At 34.3% G+C, this 19,842-nt stretch overlaps 1 protein-coding gene across 1 annotated transcript in view; it reads right to left on the bottom strand.

Moving 5' to 3' along the window:
• PRKDC (protein kinase, DNA-activated, catalytic subunit) overlaps positions 1-19,842 on the bottom strand; it is a 166,070-nt gene that overhangs the window by 55,336 nt on the left and 90,892 nt on the right. The window contains 10 exon segments of the mRNA XM_020992492.2: positions 1,746-1,858; positions 3,073-3,288; positions 4,025-4,208; positions 5,001-5,208; positions 7,093-7,191; positions 8,242-8,415; positions 9,482-9,631; positions 9,726-9,850; positions 16,972-17,083; positions 18,453-18,584. Coding sequence (XP_020848151.1) covers positions 1,746-1,858; positions 3,073-3,288; positions 4,025-4,208; positions 5,001-5,208; positions 7,093-7,191; positions 8,242-8,415; positions 9,482-9,631; positions 9,726-9,850; positions 16,972-17,083; positions 18,453-18,584 — 1,513 coding nt within the window.

The raw sequence follows: 19,842 nt of genomic DNA, 5'->3' as shown, positions 1-19,842 counted from the left end.
CTTCATTAGATAGGTGAAAATTTTTTCCCCCAATTTCAAAGATTTTTCTTTCCTCTTTTGAAAATTTCTTGTGCAAATCCTTTGCCATTCATCTATTGTGGACCGAGAGTTATCTTTTTAAATCTTTAGCAACTTGATATATGTGTATATGTTTTGGATGTTAGCTTTATCTGTTGCACATCATATATGATTTCCCTTTTATATTTTAATTATATTTCTGTAGTACATAAAATTTTTATTTTAATACAATGAAGGACATTGATCTTATCCTAAAAAATCTCCCTTATTTAGCTATTTTCTCTCCTTCAGATAAATATATTACTCCATCTTTACCTCTCAAATTACTTTGTAAGATAACTTTGCATTAATGCTTACATGTTACATTCTCCAAGAAGTACATAATTTCACTTTGTCTCTATGTCATCAGCACCAAGCACAGCAACAGACATCAGATGTGCTAAATATCTGATGAACTGAGCTGCTCTAGTTTCTGTTTCCTCTAGGTTTGTCAAACACTAATCTTCTGTGTATGTCTGCCTAGATCAAGAACAGTACCTCTACTTTGTTCCACTAATCTATTTCTGTACTTTTACCAAAAGTTACTTCCCCACCATTATGATGCTCAAAAGCAGAATGCTGGTAGAATCAGCCTACATCTGGAATTCAAAAGAAATTACAATCATTATATATCAAGATGAAAAAAAGGCAATGTTTATTGTGAAGCTATTTCAGTATTCACTGTTAAAGATAGACTGTGGTAAGGAAGACAAAATAAAGTTTTGGTTGAGAAGTTACTGTGGTCTTCAATTTGGGTAAAAAACACTGAAACTGAAGAAAAGCATCATCTAACCAGTCCCCATAAGTGGATTTGGAAACACTAAAACAAATCTGAATGATACTGACAACTCATGAATATCACTATATTCTTATTTCATATTTTCTTTAATGTGGTTTAAAGATATACACGTTTACATTCCACAAAATGGAGGTATGAGTGAAAAAGCAAATTCAATTATTTCTGTTGCTTCCAAATTTTGAAAAGGTTTATTTTTCATTCTATAATATTCAATCAACCTTATAACAATTACTACTTCTTTTATTTTAACTGAAAAACAGCGTGGGGGGCAGTGAGGTGGCATAGTGGATAGAGCACTATCCCTGGAGTCAGGAGGACTCGAGTTCAAATCCAGCCTCAGACACATGATACTCACTAGCTGTGTGACCCTGGGCAAGTCACTTAATCCCAACTGCCTCACCAAAAAAACCAAAGAACAAATACAAAAACAAAAACAAAACAGTGAACTAGGTTGGGGAAATCAGCATCTGAAAACAGTGATCAGATGTGTAAAATGGACCATTTGGAAACTAAAAGTTAAAACATATTTAATTTTTTTAAAAAAACACCTTTTGTAATATTTTATTGATGCTTTTTTTAAAACATTATTCTTACATTCCCATAACCCTTCCACACTGACAGAATTTTCCCTTTGAGAAAATAAAATTGAACACGCTCAGAATTTTGCTGCCTCAGTTTACCTTAATTTCAACTGGGACATCTTAAAACAAAAAGAAACTGGTAAGCAAAATATACGAGCTGACATATCTGTATCTCAACCAAGTCTGACAATATATGCAGCATCATGCACACCTTGGCCATAATAATTCTCTGTTAAGACATGAAAACAGATTTCCTTGCCAGTCCTCTGGCATCAATATTTTTAACCAAACTCTTTAAAGATACAAACCTTTTCCCTTTTCTGTTCCGCAACACCTTTTCTGGCATAAATCAAATTAAGCTTCTCTTGATCCTTTAAAAATCGCCTTCGCAACCTTAGGATTTCTGCCCGTTCATCAATACCTAAAGCCATAGGAAGAAAAAGTTATTATTAACATCAAATAATAGCAGAGGACCCAATTGGCATTGAATTTTTATACATATTTTAAAGTCTTAATTTCCCTTAAATTATTTAAATAATTCCATAAGAATTTCAGCACCTTTTCTAAGAAATAAATTCTCTAAATTATTAGGGAAGATGACACATACGAAAAAAGTCTAAACGTAGATGGGATGGTTTAAAGTTACTTAGTAAAAAATGAGACAAATTATTAAAATATTCATTTCATTTATATGTCACTACCAATAAACTTGTGAAAAAAATCAATGAACTAAACTTACTTCAGGGAAATGGTTTAAAGAAACAAGGAGGCTACCCCATCTTTACTCACACAATTCCTCCTAATACCACCATATCTCAATATCTGACATTTTCCACACTGAAAGAATCTGGGTCTTGGCCCATCCCTGATGACATTACCTTTATTAATCTTTGAGATGGTCACCTCCAAACTCTTTATGAACTCATACAGTAACCGGCAGCAATGTTTAAAACTCTCAATCTCCTAATACTTTTCCTTTGGCAATCCCTTGATATTTAGAGTAAAAGATTTCCTCTAAATAAGGTTTCATAGGAGAGGGGAAAGAATAATGACAGGAAAAAGGGCTGTCAGTAATTAAAAAGCAAGTGGTGCTGACAGTTAATAGTTCCTTGCAAGCTGGCTACTTATATTATAGCCCCAGGACTACTTGTGCGGCCCCGTACTTTTAATAATTTTCAGAAGAGATATGAAGGAAAAAGAGATGAAAAGCAGTGAGAGTCAGTCAACTCAGATGAAGGGAGAAAATAACAAGAGAAGTATTCCCCAAAGCTAATGTCCATGAGCTCATTTAACTTTCTATCCACCTTGAAAAGAACAAGCATATTCTACTTATAGTCTCTATAGCATAGCTGCTATTTCAAAGCAGGAGAAAAATGGAAGGAGAGAAGAGATTATGAGTACTTTCTCCTCACAGTCTTCCTTCTACAAATGAAAGGAGAAAGAAGTTTACCCTGCATTTAATTTGCTTTAAGAAAAAACAAATGTTAAATGCACGTCTTAACGCAGAAATGTATGTGCATAAATAATGTAGGTGTGATGAATGTCAGTGTTACACTACTCAAACTACTGATCTGAAGTGTAGAAAGTTTCAAGTTATGTCAGTCACTGTATTTTAGTTGTATAGCATTACTTTACCTTTGGTTTTGTTATCTACTTCATCTCCTGGCAATCCCAATCTTTTTTTTCCAAAATTAGGTCCCACTGATTTCAAGGCTGCCCTCTGAGGTTTATCAGTTCTCTTATGAACAAACAGCAAGGAAGAAGATAATGATTCAAACAATGATGTGTTTGTATATTCTGCAAATGTGTCAATGCTGCTTCCAGTTAGCCAATTAAAAGAGTTTCTTCCAGCTGTAAAAAAATTATAACTCCATTATAGTAAGGCTATTATTTGGATTCAGACATACAATAATCCTTCTCTAATTACCAAATATGGAAAAAGTTTTATAGAAGATAGTTTATAAATTAAGTATCAGTGCTATCATCATAGCAGTATGATATAGTGAATCTAGCATTAAGACTAGGAATTAGACCTGGATGAAATCCTGGATCTGTCACTCAATGGCTTTGTGACCTTGAACAAACCTGGGCTTTAGTTTCGTCATCTTCAGATTTAACATATTTGATTTATTATCTCTAAGGCTTCCTTCTGCCTCCAAAATTCTATTACATACAAACACTATTACCAGTATTATTAAATGGAACCACTGTACTTGTCAAATAATTACAAAGCATATCTGTTTTCATACCCACCATAACATAAAATTGTGAGTCTAATAAAAAAATTTCAAGTTTACATAATCAGTTTTTTATCTGACATTGCATTTTTTTGGAACTATATTAACTAACGGAAAACACAGAGAAATATTTAACAAACCCAGTGATATGCATGTGTATATCTGCAGTGAAACAAAAGCAATCAATTTGTATCTATTTATAATATTTCATTAATTTCAAAAGATATTAATTTTAGTCATATTTTCTCTTTTAAATTATGCTATTAAAATTAATATGATGGCACATAATTTGTCTTTGCAGAAATGAAACTAAAGAATCATCTAAAATTAGGGATCTAATTGATATTTACCTGTATTTTGTGTAGGAGTAAATTCGTAATGTTGTTGGGTAGCTCTTATTTGTTTAGTCTGGGGAAGCGAAAGGGAACCATCTTGTGATCGGTTTCTAGCAGTATTCTGAGACGCCTGAGTCTCAATAAACATTGGGGTGAGAACAGTACTTCGATAACGCCAATCAGAATCGATACTATATTCCTGAATGTGAACAAGTTTGAAATGATATTAAACAGCAGTAATGTTTTCCCCTTTTATCAATTATAAATTATTTTAAATTCAATATTGCAAATAGCAAATTTATTTTCATTCAACTCCCTAAAACACCATCCTGTCAACTTAATATCAGATCATTCAAAAGTGTATTTCCAAGAAACCCTCCCTCTTTATCTCTACGTCTCCACTTTCCTGGCTTCCTTCAAGTCCCAGCGAAAACCTTACATTCTACAGGAAGCCTTTCCTAAGCCTTCTTAATTCTAGCTCCTTTCTTCTCTTAATTATTTCCTATTTATCGTATGTAACTTCTTTGTTCATAGCCGTTTGAATGTTACCTCCACCATTAGTGAGCTCCTATAGAACAAGGACTGTCTTTTACCTTTTTTTTAAATCCGCAATATGTAGAAGGCACTTAAATGTCTAATGACTGACTTTAATTCATTTGCTCAATATGAACTTATAATTTATTTTCTGGTAATTATATAAGAAGGGATAAATAAGCATCTGACACATTCAGTTTCATTGTTTTAAAAAAGTATTCCATCTTTCTAGTCTTTTTATATACATAATAACAACAAATTTATATACAATCAGAAAGATTTTAGTCCAACTTATATAACATTAAAAAGAATTAAGACCTCCAAACTCCAAAGTTACAACTATTTCTTGACATATGTGTTGCTCTTTTGTAGTTTTCCTTTGTACTCTAAAGGAATTTAACGTTTTTTTAAAAAGTTTAATAGTGTGTATTTGTAACTATGTACAAAAGTACTTTACCTGGAATTTACATTCTGAAAGGGGATGTTCAAATATATGTCTTGAATAATCCGGGCTCTTGCTGGCCATTTCAAGTAGAAAATTTGTTGCTAAACTCAAATAGTGCATTTCTATTTTAGTTGAGTATAAGGACCGCAGGGCCAGTAAGCGATCCATTATGTTCGATGGTAACCTGGTTTCGTGACTCCAGAAATTCCTAATAATTAATCTATAAGGGAAAAAAGGTAGAAAAAAACACCCCATCCTATTACTAAAAGTAATATACTATACAACATGAAATCAAAGAGATTTAGATTTTTAGACCAGCAAATATGAACAATCCTTTATTTCCTGACTAAATTATTTTTTTCTGAACTGTTTAAAGATTAAATTATATCAATATATCAGACAAAGAATAACTTTAAAAATCCAGATTTTAATATTAAAAATAAAGACTAGCAAAGGACATGAACAAGCAGTTCTCTAAAGAATTGCAAGCTATAAACAACCACAGGAAAGATGGCTCTAAATCACTAATAAGGCAAAGCCAAATCAAAACAGCCCTGAGGTTCCACCTCACACCCTGAAAACAAGCAAAGAAAGAAAGATATAAGAAAAGTCAATGTTGGAAGACAGGGCACACTTGGTGAAGTTGTGAATCACTACAACCATTTTAGAAAGCAATTTGGAATTATGTAAATAAATTGATTACAGATCTTTTACTCCAGAGATTCCACATACACTTTTATACTCCAATGAAGTAAACTGATAAGAAGAGAATCCCCATACACACCAAAATATTTACAGCTGCACATTTTGTGAACTGGAAACAAAGTAAATGCTCATCGATTGGAAAATAACTAAACAAACTGCGTTACATAAATGCAATGCCATATTACTTTGCTATAGGAAATGAAGAATATGATGAATACAAAGAAACATGAAAAGATCTCTATAACCTGGTAAATAATGAAACAAGCAAAGCAAAGAAAATGATAAATAAAATGACAACAACGGAAATAGAAAGAACCACCACAATATAATCAAAAGTGAATGTTGTAAAAATACAAAGAATAAGCAAGATTCCAAAGAAGAGAAGAGATAAAATATCCCTTTCCCATTCCTTTACAAAGATGTAAGATCCACAGATAGGGTGAGCACATGTCACATATTTTCAGATTTTTTTCAATATATTAATCAATTTTATAGACTTTCCTCCCATCTTTTTCTTTTAAAAATATTTTTATATAAGATGATGACTCTCTGGGAGGAAGAAAGAGGAGAGATGTCAGGAGAACAAAACAGATGATGTAACAAAACAGAAGATATCAATTGAAAGGTATTTTTTAAAAAGTTCAAAAAAGACCAGATGAATTAAACTGTAGCAAAATGTGAGTTAAAATAACAATGAATTCCATATACATTATAATGCTTTTTGATATTATGTACGATAATGACCATCACTTCACCCAAACGCCTTGCCCCTGGATATAATTTACACTTGTGCGGAAATGTATGAGATTTTTTCCCCCTTTGTTTTTAAGAAATCAGCTGGATTATCATCTTGCTTCAATACAAAATTATAATAATGGTTAATTCAAAATTTTAAGGTCTCAAACATCTAATCTAGAATGAGTATGGTAACAGCTTTACTTGTATCTAAGGTTAATGAAGAAATAAATTAACATTTTAATTTCATATCTTAATTCACTTTGACACAAAAAATTACATTCTCTGCCCAGTGTGACCTCCCCTATAGATGACAGATAAAATGTAAAGAATTTTAAAATGATCTGATCACCTCTCTAACACTATTATAATTTGCAGAATAAGTGCCTATCTGCAATTGGTAGAAGCTTCTTCATGAGGGAAGTTCCCTATGCCAATGAAACCACAGATTCAGACAGAAAAGAAAATTTTTTTAAAAGATAGTTAAAATATTACAGAGTTAAATTTAACTAAACATTAGGGAAAAAAAGGCAAGAGGAAGAATTCTGTAAAACAGTTATCTTGAAATAAGTCTCTCAAGCTATGATAAGTTCTACTGACACACAAACAAGTATTAAAATTAACTTCACTGTCTTAGTTTTCATATTCTAGAAGAATCACCTACTGAAGTTCAAGATTATCATCCATTAGTCCTTGAAGCAGTGCTTCTTTTGCCAGTTTAAATACTTCCTGGGATTCTTCATCAGTCTGGCTTTCTGGGTCCCTTTAGAAGATTAAAAAAAAAAACCCAATTATTAACTTCTACTCAGCTAGTTAAAAATAGTATGACTGATAATCTATTCTGAAGCAAGAGACTGCCAGTTCACTTCCCATATAAGTGCTATTTTAAATTAAATTAAAAGGAATTTTCTTCAACCTGTTAAGTAGGTTACGTTATGAAAGACATTTTGGGTAGATATAGGCAACAATTACACAGAAAGAGAAGGCATAGATAGACTGCAATTTGCATTAGGTGAGTGAGTAACCCTATAGATGAAATTATGGTTCCATAGAAGTATCAAAGTATATTTACTTCCAGAATTCACAAAGATCAATTTCTATATAGCAAAGAAGCCATACTTTCTGTGAGGCAAATTGCAATGAGTAAAAGGAGTAACCAGGATAGTTTTGTCAAGAAATATGACATCACCCTATCCTCTGTGAACATCTTTTATCACCATCACTGACACCTCACTATGACAGGGAGAGTTGTCGTAGAAATAATGCAACAAGAAAGGGAAGAACAGGAACAGGGGATGAAGACAATAAAAATATATTAAAAGGCTCTTCTGGGGCCACTACAATAAATGGTGACATTTATTTTGCCCATTCTAAGAAATGACGGGTAGCAAGCTACCTCAACGCCTGCATATATATTTATATACCTGTACATATAGTGATAGATCTAGATATACAGCTTTCTCCCCAAAAAGAAGAGAAAAATAGATATACAATACCTCCCTCTTCTGGACAAATCTTGGAATAGCATCACAAGAATAAAGTTTTAGGGGAAGAGACTTTCACAATTCACCTCTGACAAAAAAATAGAGTCTAAACATACTGTTTACAATTGGTACAGAGTCATTACACAAAGACATGTTTTAGAAGCAGTTTCACTGCCTTAAAAAATAATCTAATTTTATGTAATAGTCTTGTATCATGTCATAAAGCATCAGCACCCTTGAAGATATTCTGCAGAATGCCAAATGCATCATCATCCCTGAAATACAGGGTATTATTAAGAAAGGAATGAAACTCTGCTAAAAACCCATACCTGTAATTATCATGAATCCACATCAGGATGTTATACATTTTTTCCCGACACACTGGAGAAGGATGAGAAATGAACTCTACAACACAACTGAGAAATTCTCGTAGTTCTGCTGGTTTCAGTTTTGCTAGCATTGTATAAATTATATCCAAACACACTTTTTGTCTTTCATCATCTCTAGAGTGAAAAATACCAAAACCACTAGTTACATAATCTTCCTTACTTTACTTTATTCATCATGATTATTTTACTTTCTTCATTACAAAGGATGTATCAAGCACTCCTGTGTACATGAGCATGGGTAATGTAACTAAAAATGACTTACAAGAACACTGACCAATTGTGTCCTTATAGAGCTTTAGAGAAAAGCATGCCTCCCCTCTCTTCAGCAGAGAGATTGTGGGCTGTAAGTGCAGAACAATGCATTCATTGTCAGACTGGGCCAATGTATAGATTTGTTTTGCTTAACTAAATTTCTTTTATTATTTTTAATAAGGGCTTGTTTTATTGGCCTGAGAGTGGGGAAGAGACCACTGGTAGTTGTAGCTATTTAAAGAAAAGCACAATAACAAAATTAAGTATTTTTTTAATTTAAAATAAGTATTTTTTGAAAAAGGAATTACAACATCAAACTAAATACCTAGAAGAAGGATTCTATGATAAAGAAATGGGTTTCAAACACCAATGCTTTATACATAGCATGCACTCAGTATTTACTGAATTTGTTCTAATTTTAAAATAGAGTTTTTATAAACTACCTAGGCAAATATCAAAATGTATCTGTTCCACAAAATTACTCTTAGCTCTTTGTTCCCCCACCATGCCTTTCTGTTCATTCATTATAAATCTATTAGTAGCCACAGACATAAGTCTGCTGCATGTAAGCTTCATCTGCTCTACATATTCAAAGACATCTGCTCCACGCTCTCAAAAAGGACTCTTCAATTTCTGTCTCTGGATCAACATATTCAGAAGCATAGACTCTTAAGAACTGGATGGGGCCTTGGTAATCACCTTCTCTGAGCTCCTCATTTTGCAGATGAAGAAAATGAGAGCCAAGAGGTTAAATGACTTGTCCATGTAACCACATAAATAAGTTAGTGGAAGAGATAAGACTAAAACTGACCAGCTGGAATTGACTCCCAGATAGAGCTCTTTTCCACTTTATTTATACTTCAATGACTATTCCATGCACTCACTGACCGTTGAGCCAAAGCACATGGATCACAACTTCCCTACTCACCGATGTCTCATGATCTGGATGAAATCCTTACTCTTCAACTGTAAGTAGAGATCGTGTATTTCTTCTGCACGACACAGTACCACTTCCAAACATAGGGTTTTCATCACTCCATGAAATTTTGGCAGCAAAAAGAACACAGCATTCATAAACCTTGAAATTGACATTATTAATAAATAGGATGAAGAATAACAACACTTTCCCATCACCAAAAACAAGAAAATGATCATATAACTCAATATCTTACCTATCAGCAAGAGGAGGGAAGGTCTTCACTACTTTATTTAAACATACAATAAATTTGTCCTCCTTAGTATTCTGATGTTGCTTCAGTTGTTTGACAACTAACTCAAAAACTGAGTCCTCCAGCACCTGGAAGATTAAGTAAACTTTAAAACAAAGAAAAAGACTGAAAACTTAAGGACATGTTCTGTCAACTACTAGTGACAAATTATACTTTTAACTGTTTCAGTGATCATAAATGAAAATTAATAGATTCACCTAGAAATAAAAATATAATAACTGACATCAGTAGTACTTTTAAGCTTTGTAAACTGTCCACTTCACCACAAACCTGTGTGATAGGTATATTAGATGTTATTATTCTCATTTTAGTTAAGGAAATCAATCAGTTCAAGAAATTAGAGGCAACTAGGCAGCACAGTATTATGTACCATACATTAGGTTAAGGTACTATAGATCACAAGGAGCTTATAATTCGGTAGGGGATGAGAAGTAGGCACAAACAATGATAGTTAGAATGTATGATGGGCACAGGAGAGATTAAGGAGAAAAGAATGAGATACTGAGAGGGCAGAAAATACCTTTCAAGCGTTCTAATTTTGAACTTCTCACAGAGAAGCATAAACTGATAACAAAATACCTAAAATAACATTCTCACTGATTTTTTTCTGAAAATAAATACACCTAAGATCCAAGTATGAAATTAATCAGCAAGATGCCGCTTCAACTAAAAAGAGTTGGTATGAGGGGAAAAAATCCAACAAATTTGTTACTAGAAGGTACTAGTAAATAAAATAGTAATACAGCTGAATACAATACAATAGCTAAGGATACACTTTAATTCTAAGCTCCAACTTTCAAGAGTTTGCTAAAAGTATTTTAAGCAATTATTAAACTGTGTAAAGACTTCACTTTAATGTGAATTTTTAATTTACTCCTTGATTAAATTGGATAGACTGTGCCGGCAAGAATTCACATTGCATGTCAAAATAACTACCCATTACTTAAATAAACTTTTAAAAACTTAAAAATATCAACAGTTATTATTTCCCCATATATCCCTCAGTAACGCAGTTCAAGAAATACCTAACACAGTACAGAAGAGGTGGGGAAAGCTGCAAGACTGCCTTTGTTTCTTCCCTACTTCTAAAGATGTGCTCATTGGAGTGGGTACTCATATTTTCTACCAACACAGACCATATGTCTTGGTAGTTAGCTCCAGTCAAAAGACCCCATTAAGCAGTGGCAAAATTTCTGGTGACAGGGCTACTGAAACTAAGAAAGCCTCATTCTTAGAGAAGAGAACATGAAATGTTTCCTGGTTAAAGAATTTCTGGCTTGGTAAAGCCTGTCACAACTTGTACTATTTCTAGCAAAAGCCTTTTATAAGCCAGGATAACCTCAAAGAGGCAACAGAGTAGAACTACCACTGCTTCCAAACTTAAAGGCTTTTTAGTATTGAGATTATCTTTACAGCATTCAAACTGATGAAGTCAGATTGTGTTACAGCCAGGACATCTCTAAATAATTTCTTCTTTTTTTAAAAAAAAATTTTTAATTTATTTTAGTTTTCAACATTGACTTCCATAAGCTTTTGAGTTTTAAATTTTCTCTCCCTCCCTTTCTGCCCCATTCCCCAGGACAGCGTGCAATCTACATATACATTCATATTAAATATATTTTCATATTAGTCATGTTGTAAAGAAGTATTAGAACTAATGGGAGGAACCATGGGAAAAAAGCAAAACAAAACAAAACAACAACAAAAACAGATCAAATAGTATGCTTTGATCAGCATTTAGACATCATAGTTCTTTCTCTGAATGCAGACAGCACTTTCTATGATGAGTCTTTTGGAATTGTCTTAGATCCTTCCATTGCTGAGAAGGGCCAAGTCTATGAAAGTTATTCTTCCCACAATGTTGCTGTTACTGTATACAATGTTCTTCTGGTTCTGCTCACTTCACTCAGCATCAGTTCATGCAAGTCTTTCCAGGTTTTTCTGAAGTCTGCCTGCTCATCATTTCTTATAGCACAATATATTCTATTACATTCATACACCACAACTTGTTCAGTCATTCCCCAACTTATGGGCATCTCTTCAATTCCCAATTCTTTGCCACCACAAAAAGAGCTGATATAAATATTTTTGTACACATGGGTCCTTTTTCCAATTTTATGATCTCTTTGTTCACAACTCCACAAACAATTCATTAGTTTCAATTTTCCCGCATCTTCTCCAACATTTATCCTTTTGTCACGTTAGCCAATCTGATAGGTGTAATGTGGTACCTCGGAGTTGTTTGATTTGTATTTCTCTAATCATAATAATTTAGAGCATTTTTTCATATGACTATAGATAGCTTTAATTTCTTCATCTGAAAACTGCCTGTTTATATCCTTTTGACCATTTATCAATTGGGGAATGACTTGCATTCTTATAAATTTGAGTTAGTTCTCTATATATTTTAGAACTGAAGCCTTTATCAGAGACACTGGCTGTAAAAATGTTTCCCAGCTTTCTGCTTCCCTTCTAATCTCCATTGTGTTGGCTTTGTTTGTGCAAAAACTTTTCAATTTAATGTAATCAAAATTACCCATTTTGCATTTCATAATGTTCTCTATCTCTTGTTTGGTCATAAATTCTTCCCTTCTCCATAGATCTGACAAGTAAACTATTCCTTGCTCTCCTAGTCTGCTTATAGTATCAGCCTTTATATCTAAAGATGTACCCATTTTGACTTTATCTTGGTATAGGATGTAAGATGTTGGTCTATGCCTCATTTCTGCCATACTATTTTCCAGTTTTCCCCAGCAGTTTTTGTCAAATAGTGAATTCTTCTTCCAGAAGCTGGGGTCTTCGGATTTATCAAACAGTAGATTACTACAGTCACTGACTATTGCGAGTTACATACCTAACCTATTCCACTGATCCACCACTTTATTTCTTAGCCAGTTACAAGTAGTTTTGATGATTGCTGCTTTATAATACAATTTAAGATCTGCTATAGCTAGGCCACCTTCCTTTGCATTTCTTTTCATTAGTTCCCTTGATATTCTGAACTTTTTGTTCTTACAGATTAATTCTGTTATTATTGTTTCTAGCTCTATAAAATAATATTTTGGTAGTTTGATTGTTATAACACTGAATAAGTAAATTAATTTAGGTAAAATCGTCACTTTTCTTATATTAGCTTGGCCTACTGATGAGCAATTGATATTTTTCCAATTATTTAGATCTGACTTTATTTGTGTGAAAAGTGTTTTGTAATTGTGTTCATATAGTCCAAAGACTCAGACTGACTCTAAGCCAGTTAGAGAGATTTATTATGGTTTTGAGGTTTTACACTCTGGTGAGAGGCTAAGTTCCTTAGAGGAATTAGCAATTTCAGTAAGCCAAAATGACAATTTTACAGAGGGTAAGACGCTGATTATACAATCAAAATTTTCATAGAATATAGGAATATGATTAATATTAAAAAGGCAGGAGGAGTTTGTTGAGGGATTAGGTAATAGGGGATGGGTCCCAGCCTTTGTGGAACTGTGCTTGCGATTACCCACAATGCATACAGAACTACCCCCCCCCACCATGTATGATACATGTATGATAATGATATTATAATAAGCCTCACTATGTCCTAAGTTTATTCTAGGTCAGTTTTTACTGTTACTGCCCAGGTGCTATCTTAGGGTGGGCCCTTCGATGGTTTGGTGGTTAAGCATCCTGCTCTACATTCTGGTGCTGCTTTCTGATTGGCTAGCTATTGTTGTCCTGTCTGGTCAAGAAGGATGATGTAGTTGTGGTTGAGCGCATGGACACACCTGTTTCTGTGGGAAATATGTGAATTGGATCTGGGGGCAGAGGCTAGCTAGAGGCAGTGCAGTGGGTCTGCTGTTCATTGAAGCCTATGATTGAGCCTGGGGGCCTGTAATATATTGAAATCAGACTGTGTGGTCAAAGCAGGGCATGCCTGCTGTTCAGTGGGGCTCATAAAGAAGTTAGAATACTGGGGCTGCGAGCAGCTTTATTAGGATTCCATATTACACTGACTCACTTTTCCTATTCCTTGTAATAGTTATAATATGTACAGTATAATGGCTGGCCACCTAGCTAACATTTTATTTTAAACATGCAAATTGAAAACAAATTATAGTTGACTCTCAGCATTTATAAAATCACAGAGCTGAAAGGGACAGCAGAAAAGGGGTATTAACAGTTTTTGTATCATGGACTCATCTGGCAGTCCAGACAAGCCTATGGATTGAAACACTGTCATTAAAACAAAAAAGTTTCCAGACTTCAGGTTAATAATCCCTATGTTAAGAACCTCTATTTTAATAATTATCTAATCCAATCTGTTACCTGATCAAGAATTCCTTCTTCAACAACTTCAGTAAGTGATCATCTAGCCATTGCTTCAAGACTTTGAGAATCTGCTAACTTCCTACAGCAGAACATTCCTCTTTGGGATAATTCCAATTATTAGGAAGTCTTCTTCCTCACCATCAAACCTACAATCTGCCTCTCAGTAACCTGGTCCTAGTCACTCAGTAATTAATAGTACTCAGTTACTTAGTAACACTGTGCCTAGTTCCCCTCTTGGTAGCTAAGAGAAATAATTCTAATAATGCCCCTTCCAAATTATACCCTTCAAATATTTAAATGATAATAACTAATATTTACATAGAACTTTAAAGTTTGTATAGCACTTTATCTCTGAATAAATCTCACATCCTGGGCATCTCCAGTTGCTCAGATCTATATCTGGCCACTGGACCCAGATAGCTCCAGAGGAGAAAGTGAGGCTATTGACTTTGCACAACCCTCCCTCACTTAAACGTAATTCACTTGCAAGTCATGGCATCATGTCCTGTCCTGTCCTCTCTCCACATAATGTATCATGCCCTTACCTGAGAGTGCTCTGCCTATAGGAAGGTAAATTTTGAAGGCTGAAATCTACCTAGATATCTTGGTGTTTATAGGCTAGATTGCTTTCTTAAAGATCGTGCCTTAAACCTAATCTACGCTGGCTCTCACTGATAGGTCTCTACACAAGCACCATTTAATGGATATTATTGGCTCAGAGCAAATATAAATAGTAATTGTTTCTCGGGGGCAGCTAGGTGGCTCAGTGGATAGAGCACTGGCCCTGGATTCAGGAGGACCTGAGTTCAAATCCGGCCTCAGACACATAACACTCACTAGCTGTGTAACCCTGGGCAAGTCACTTAACCCCCACTGCCCACCCAAAAACAAAACAAAACAAAAAAAATTAGTAATTGTTTCTCTTCTGTCCAGAAACTCTGAAGGTCTTCTCATCCCAGTTTGATTTTTTTTTTTAATTAAAGGGGCCATCCCTTGGCTCACTTCTTAAACAACCCTCATCAATGAATTGGAATTTCCTCAAAATGAAAACTCAGAAAGGCCTTAGCTTAAAAAGACCAAGGTCTCCCACTGCATTCTGGGCCATCTCCAGTTGTCCTGATCTATATCTGGCCACTGGACCCAGATGGCTCCCAAGGAGAAAGTGAGGCTGGTAACTTTGCAGTGCCCTCCCTCACTTAAATCCGATTCACTTGTAAGTCATAGCATCATCTTCCTGATGTCATGGTCCTCTTCCAGAACGAAGAATAAACCACACACAGCACTTTATGTGTAAGATACACTGTCCCTTTAGGATAAATGGTATACTTTAGTGCTTAAAAAGGGCAGAAAACATAACTGTTTTTTTTTAAAGAAAAAATATTAACTGTCAAAGTATGTAAGATATTGCCAATGCTGCAGCTCAATATTCTGATAGCTAAAACAGGTAGGAAAAGAACTTTGATTTACTAAAACTGTTAATATATGTTTATTCAGAAACCATTTTCAAAGAGCATTTTAGCAATTTTGGACTGAAAATGAACTATGGCATAAATGAAAAGGTTTAAATACCTCTTTGTGTGGGAACAGTTTGATTTTATAAGAGGCAAAGAAAGATCTATTTCTTACTGAGAACTGAAGAAATGAGCATATGAAAAAAATGAGTATAAAGAAACAGTGGACCAGCCTGGATTATGGCTAAAACTTTTAAAAAGGAAAAGAAAAGAAATTTTATACACACATACAAACATTTAGAGGCTGAGGTATAAATTTTTATTCATAGAGGAAGTCTGAGGTGAAAGGGGAGCCCCTAAGAAGAGTCAGGAGGATCCTCATCTAAGCCCTAGAAATAGACAGTTAAGAATTTGAGAGAAGACTCTGACACAGCAAGCTGAGAAGAACTGAAGAGGCAACACTGGAGCAGAGAAGAGGCTCCATTCGTGCTCTCGCAATGAGAAGTAGTCAGTTGACACAAGGCTTCTGCTGAGTTATTCCTAATTGGTGGGAGAGAAAACTGACTTCGCTGTCACCAGCTGGTGCTGTCTGGAACTGAAGGGAAGTGAAGCTTTTAATAAATGCCAGCTGCTCTTTGCCTTCACCTCTAAATTAAGAAGGAAAGGCAGAAGAGGCTTTACAGCAGTCTGTATCCTGGTATTTAGGCTTGTTTCTGGCTTAAAGAATAAACCCGAGAGCTGTGTTGATGGGAGCCCCACCAGCATTTGGATGAGTGAAACATTTGGCTGATCTGGTCTGCACAGCCTAGTGATGGCCAGTTACATGAGTTTTACAGTTTTTAGGCTTAAAGAGAACTGTTATTCACGGAATATCTTTTAAAACTCTTTTAAAAGTGAAAATGTCCATTAGTTCTTTAGTCACAGAATACTTCTCTAAGCTTTCTTGGGGAAAATAATATGCTTTTCTAAATACACGTAATGGCTTCCCACAAGCTCTTTGGCTTGGCATTTGAGGCCATTTAAAAAAAATACATTCTAACCTACTTTACTTCCCCTTCATATGCCCTGTATTCTATCTAAACTATACTACTCTGCATGCCTTAAATATGATCCACTCTTCTTTCTTCTATCTCCTAAACCTGAAACATTCTACCAGTTAAAATCACCCTTTCTTTCAAGTGCCACGCTCTTTATGTGGCTTTCCTTCTCTAAAATACTCAGGTAAAAGGGATCCCTCCTTTCTCTAAGCTCTCATGGCACTGTTCTTTTTCTTTGAATTTTCACATTCTACACTAATGGATCAGAAGTTCCTTGAAAAAAAGGGATTATTTCTTAGTGCCCACAAAAAGACTTTCTATATAGTACATATTCAATATGTTGGTGGAATTATAAATTATCATAAGAAAAAGTAATTTACATAAAAGTTCACTTACATTTTCCTTCTTAGCAATATACTGAAGAACTAATCCCAACACTTCTGCTGCAGCTGCATACACTTCTTTATACTTTACAAAAGACATGTTGTTGACCAAAGCTTGAAAGTACCTACAGATTACAAATAGAGGAAGCAAATTTGTATAAAATCATTCAACTAGTTTGCTATGATCCAAACTACACATGAAATGAAGTACTATAAGCTTTTCATCACAACCCAGAAAGGAGAACTGAAAATAAATTTTCAATGAGGATGCTAGTCCAAGGTGCAATGGTATCAAAACACCAAGAAAATCCTGGACATTATTCAAGAAAGCTTTTGGAAATATTAATCTATTATTACGTAAAAGCTATGATGCAACTGTATATGGAAAACTGTGTGAAGTACATCTTTACTTCAATGGATCTATGTATTCATTAATATAGGTAGTCCATCTAAAGAGAGTACCATTAGTGAAGATTGTAAACTCTCCACACATTCTTATTCTGTGATTCTTATTCATGTTTTTTCATAAACTCTCCAGAGATGATCCATCCAAAATGCTAAAGCCTTCCTTCAGTTTCCTTAGTATTTTGGACATGCCATTATGGTACTAAGGCTGCCCATCAGTAGATCTTTTTTGCAATGTGCCTAGCTCACCTCCTTTCCTAGTCATAATTATCTCTGATGAAACTGGAAGGACAAAAAAAATGGACAAAAGAGCAAAACTATCTACAAAGATTTTTGTAACTAACTGTTTTCACATCAAAACTGTGCCATTGAAGAACCATCACAACTTGTATCACAATCTTGGTTATATTAATAATAGATGAAAATAGCACTGAAGAAAAATTAAGAGAAAGCAGTTGGACTAGATCAAATGTACCAGGAGGAGGCCTATAATGAAGTGCTACAATTATGAGGGCAGTGAGAGACTGATTCTCAAGGTATCAGAGGATACAGAAAAAATAGCAAAAATGTGGGACCAAAAAAAAAAAGTATCTGAGAAAACACTAATAATACCTCTCTTCTCTTATATATAAAACTTTTACGTATGTTGAAACCTTTAATTAGGAGGACAGGAGTTGGGAGTAAGAGGAAGACTGTGAGCCATCTATCAAAATGATTAAGAAAAGAGGTTGTTACATAAGGACCATTTTATGAAGTACCCAGGTACCATGCATTCTCAATTCTTTTAACATCCACTCATGAATCCCTGGACTTTTCCACCGCCTGCCTAGAGCCCTCCAATTGCTGATTTTCTGCCCATAACCAACAAAACTAATTCCTACAAAATAAAATTCCCAGAAATATTTCCCATATAATTACAACACAATCCTTCATACTAAATGTCCTTCTTAAATCATTAAAAAAGCATAGTTTTTATTGACCTGGATTCTGGTCCCTGGCATTGAAATTTTAAATAAAAAGCTTTACTAGATTTTGCTCAATCTGGCTCAACTACATTTTAACATCAATGCGAAAAGATGTGATTCTCACCTTGTACTTTCTATACCACTTTTTGAATCATAGGGAGGTAAGTTATTTGCCATTATGATTCCTAATAACTGAATTCCTACAGAATTGTCTTTTGAGTTGGGGTCTCTATTGGAAAACTTTTCAAATATTATCCTGAAACACAAGAACAAAAGGAAAAAAAACTATATATAAATGGTCCATTAAGTTGTAAATTAACATTGATAAAAATACTTTTGAAAAGTATACACCAGAAAATTCAGAGACCTATGGAACCTTTCCCTATGAAATTCTATAATTTTATTGTTTTTCCTTCACATCCTTCTCACATACATTGTTTTTGTTTTGTTGTTCAGTTGTGTGCGACTCTTTATGACCTCATGGACCACACTGTCCATGGGATTTTCTTAGCAAAGATACTGGAGAGTTGCACTCCATCAGAGTGGCTTGTTATTTCCCTCTCCAGTGGATTGGGGCAAATAGAGATTATGTACAGCTAGTAAATGTCTGAGGCCACATCTGAACTCGAGTCTTCCTGACTCCAGGCCTAGTGCTCTATCCACTGAACTATCTGGCTGCCTCTATCATCCATTACTTTATGACTGACTTTTCATTTATTTGCATTCAGGTTAATCTAGTGTTTTGCTATTGATACATTTGAATATGTTCTTTCTTCCCTTTTCTCTACCTGTCCCCTCAAATTTATCTCTAAATTTCATTTAATTATTTTATTAAAATTAAGATGCTTTTAGAACTGTTTCACTCTTAGAATTATGTACTTTTAAAATTATTCTAAGGGTATCAAATAGCAAAATACAATGGGATAAAATGGATAGAATATAAAAGTAATGAAGGGGCAGCTAGGTGGCACAGCAGATAGAGTACCGACCCTGAAGTCAGGAGGACCTGAATTCAAATCCAGCCTCAAACCAAACACTTGACACTTACTAGCTGTGTGGCCCTGGGCAATTCATTAAACCCCAATTACCTAAAAATTAAAAAAAAAAATTTTAAATAGTAACAAGTCTTATTATAATTTTCTCAATTGATTAACTTAAATGATGTTAATAAAATCCAAATCATAGCTAAAATAATGTATTACCATACATAATCAAACTAAGTCCATGTGTATTTAAGTGTCTGAACACACAAAAAGACACTATATTTACCTAAACTTGTAGAGTTTATAAAAAGAAAATCAAATAATATGGAATAAAAGCAATCAGGATTGAGATTTAGCTCAACCAATATCCTGTTCAATACAACTAAATTTTATGGTTTATTATCTGTCCCTTCCACTCAAACATAAATGTTTATAAAACAATTACCTTTTAAGAAATGTACCTTCCTAGCAATTAGTTTTTAAACATCAGTTTGTGGGGTTTTTTTTTAAGAAAGCCTCCTGCTAACTTCA

The sequence above is a fragment of the Phascolarctos cinereus genome, unplaced genomic scaffold, assembly GCF_003287225.1.
Source record: "Phascolarctos cinereus isolate Bilbo 61053 unplaced genomic scaffold, phaCin_HiC Scaffold_4;HRSCAF=312, whole genome shotgun sequence".
NCBI classification, from domain to species: Eukaryota; Metazoa; Chordata; class Mammalia; order Diprotodontia; family Phascolarctidae; genus Phascolarctos; species Phascolarctos cinereus.
The sequence above is the reverse complement of the archived record's forward strand: the minus strand, read 5'-3'. Positions and strand labels throughout refer to the sequence as shown.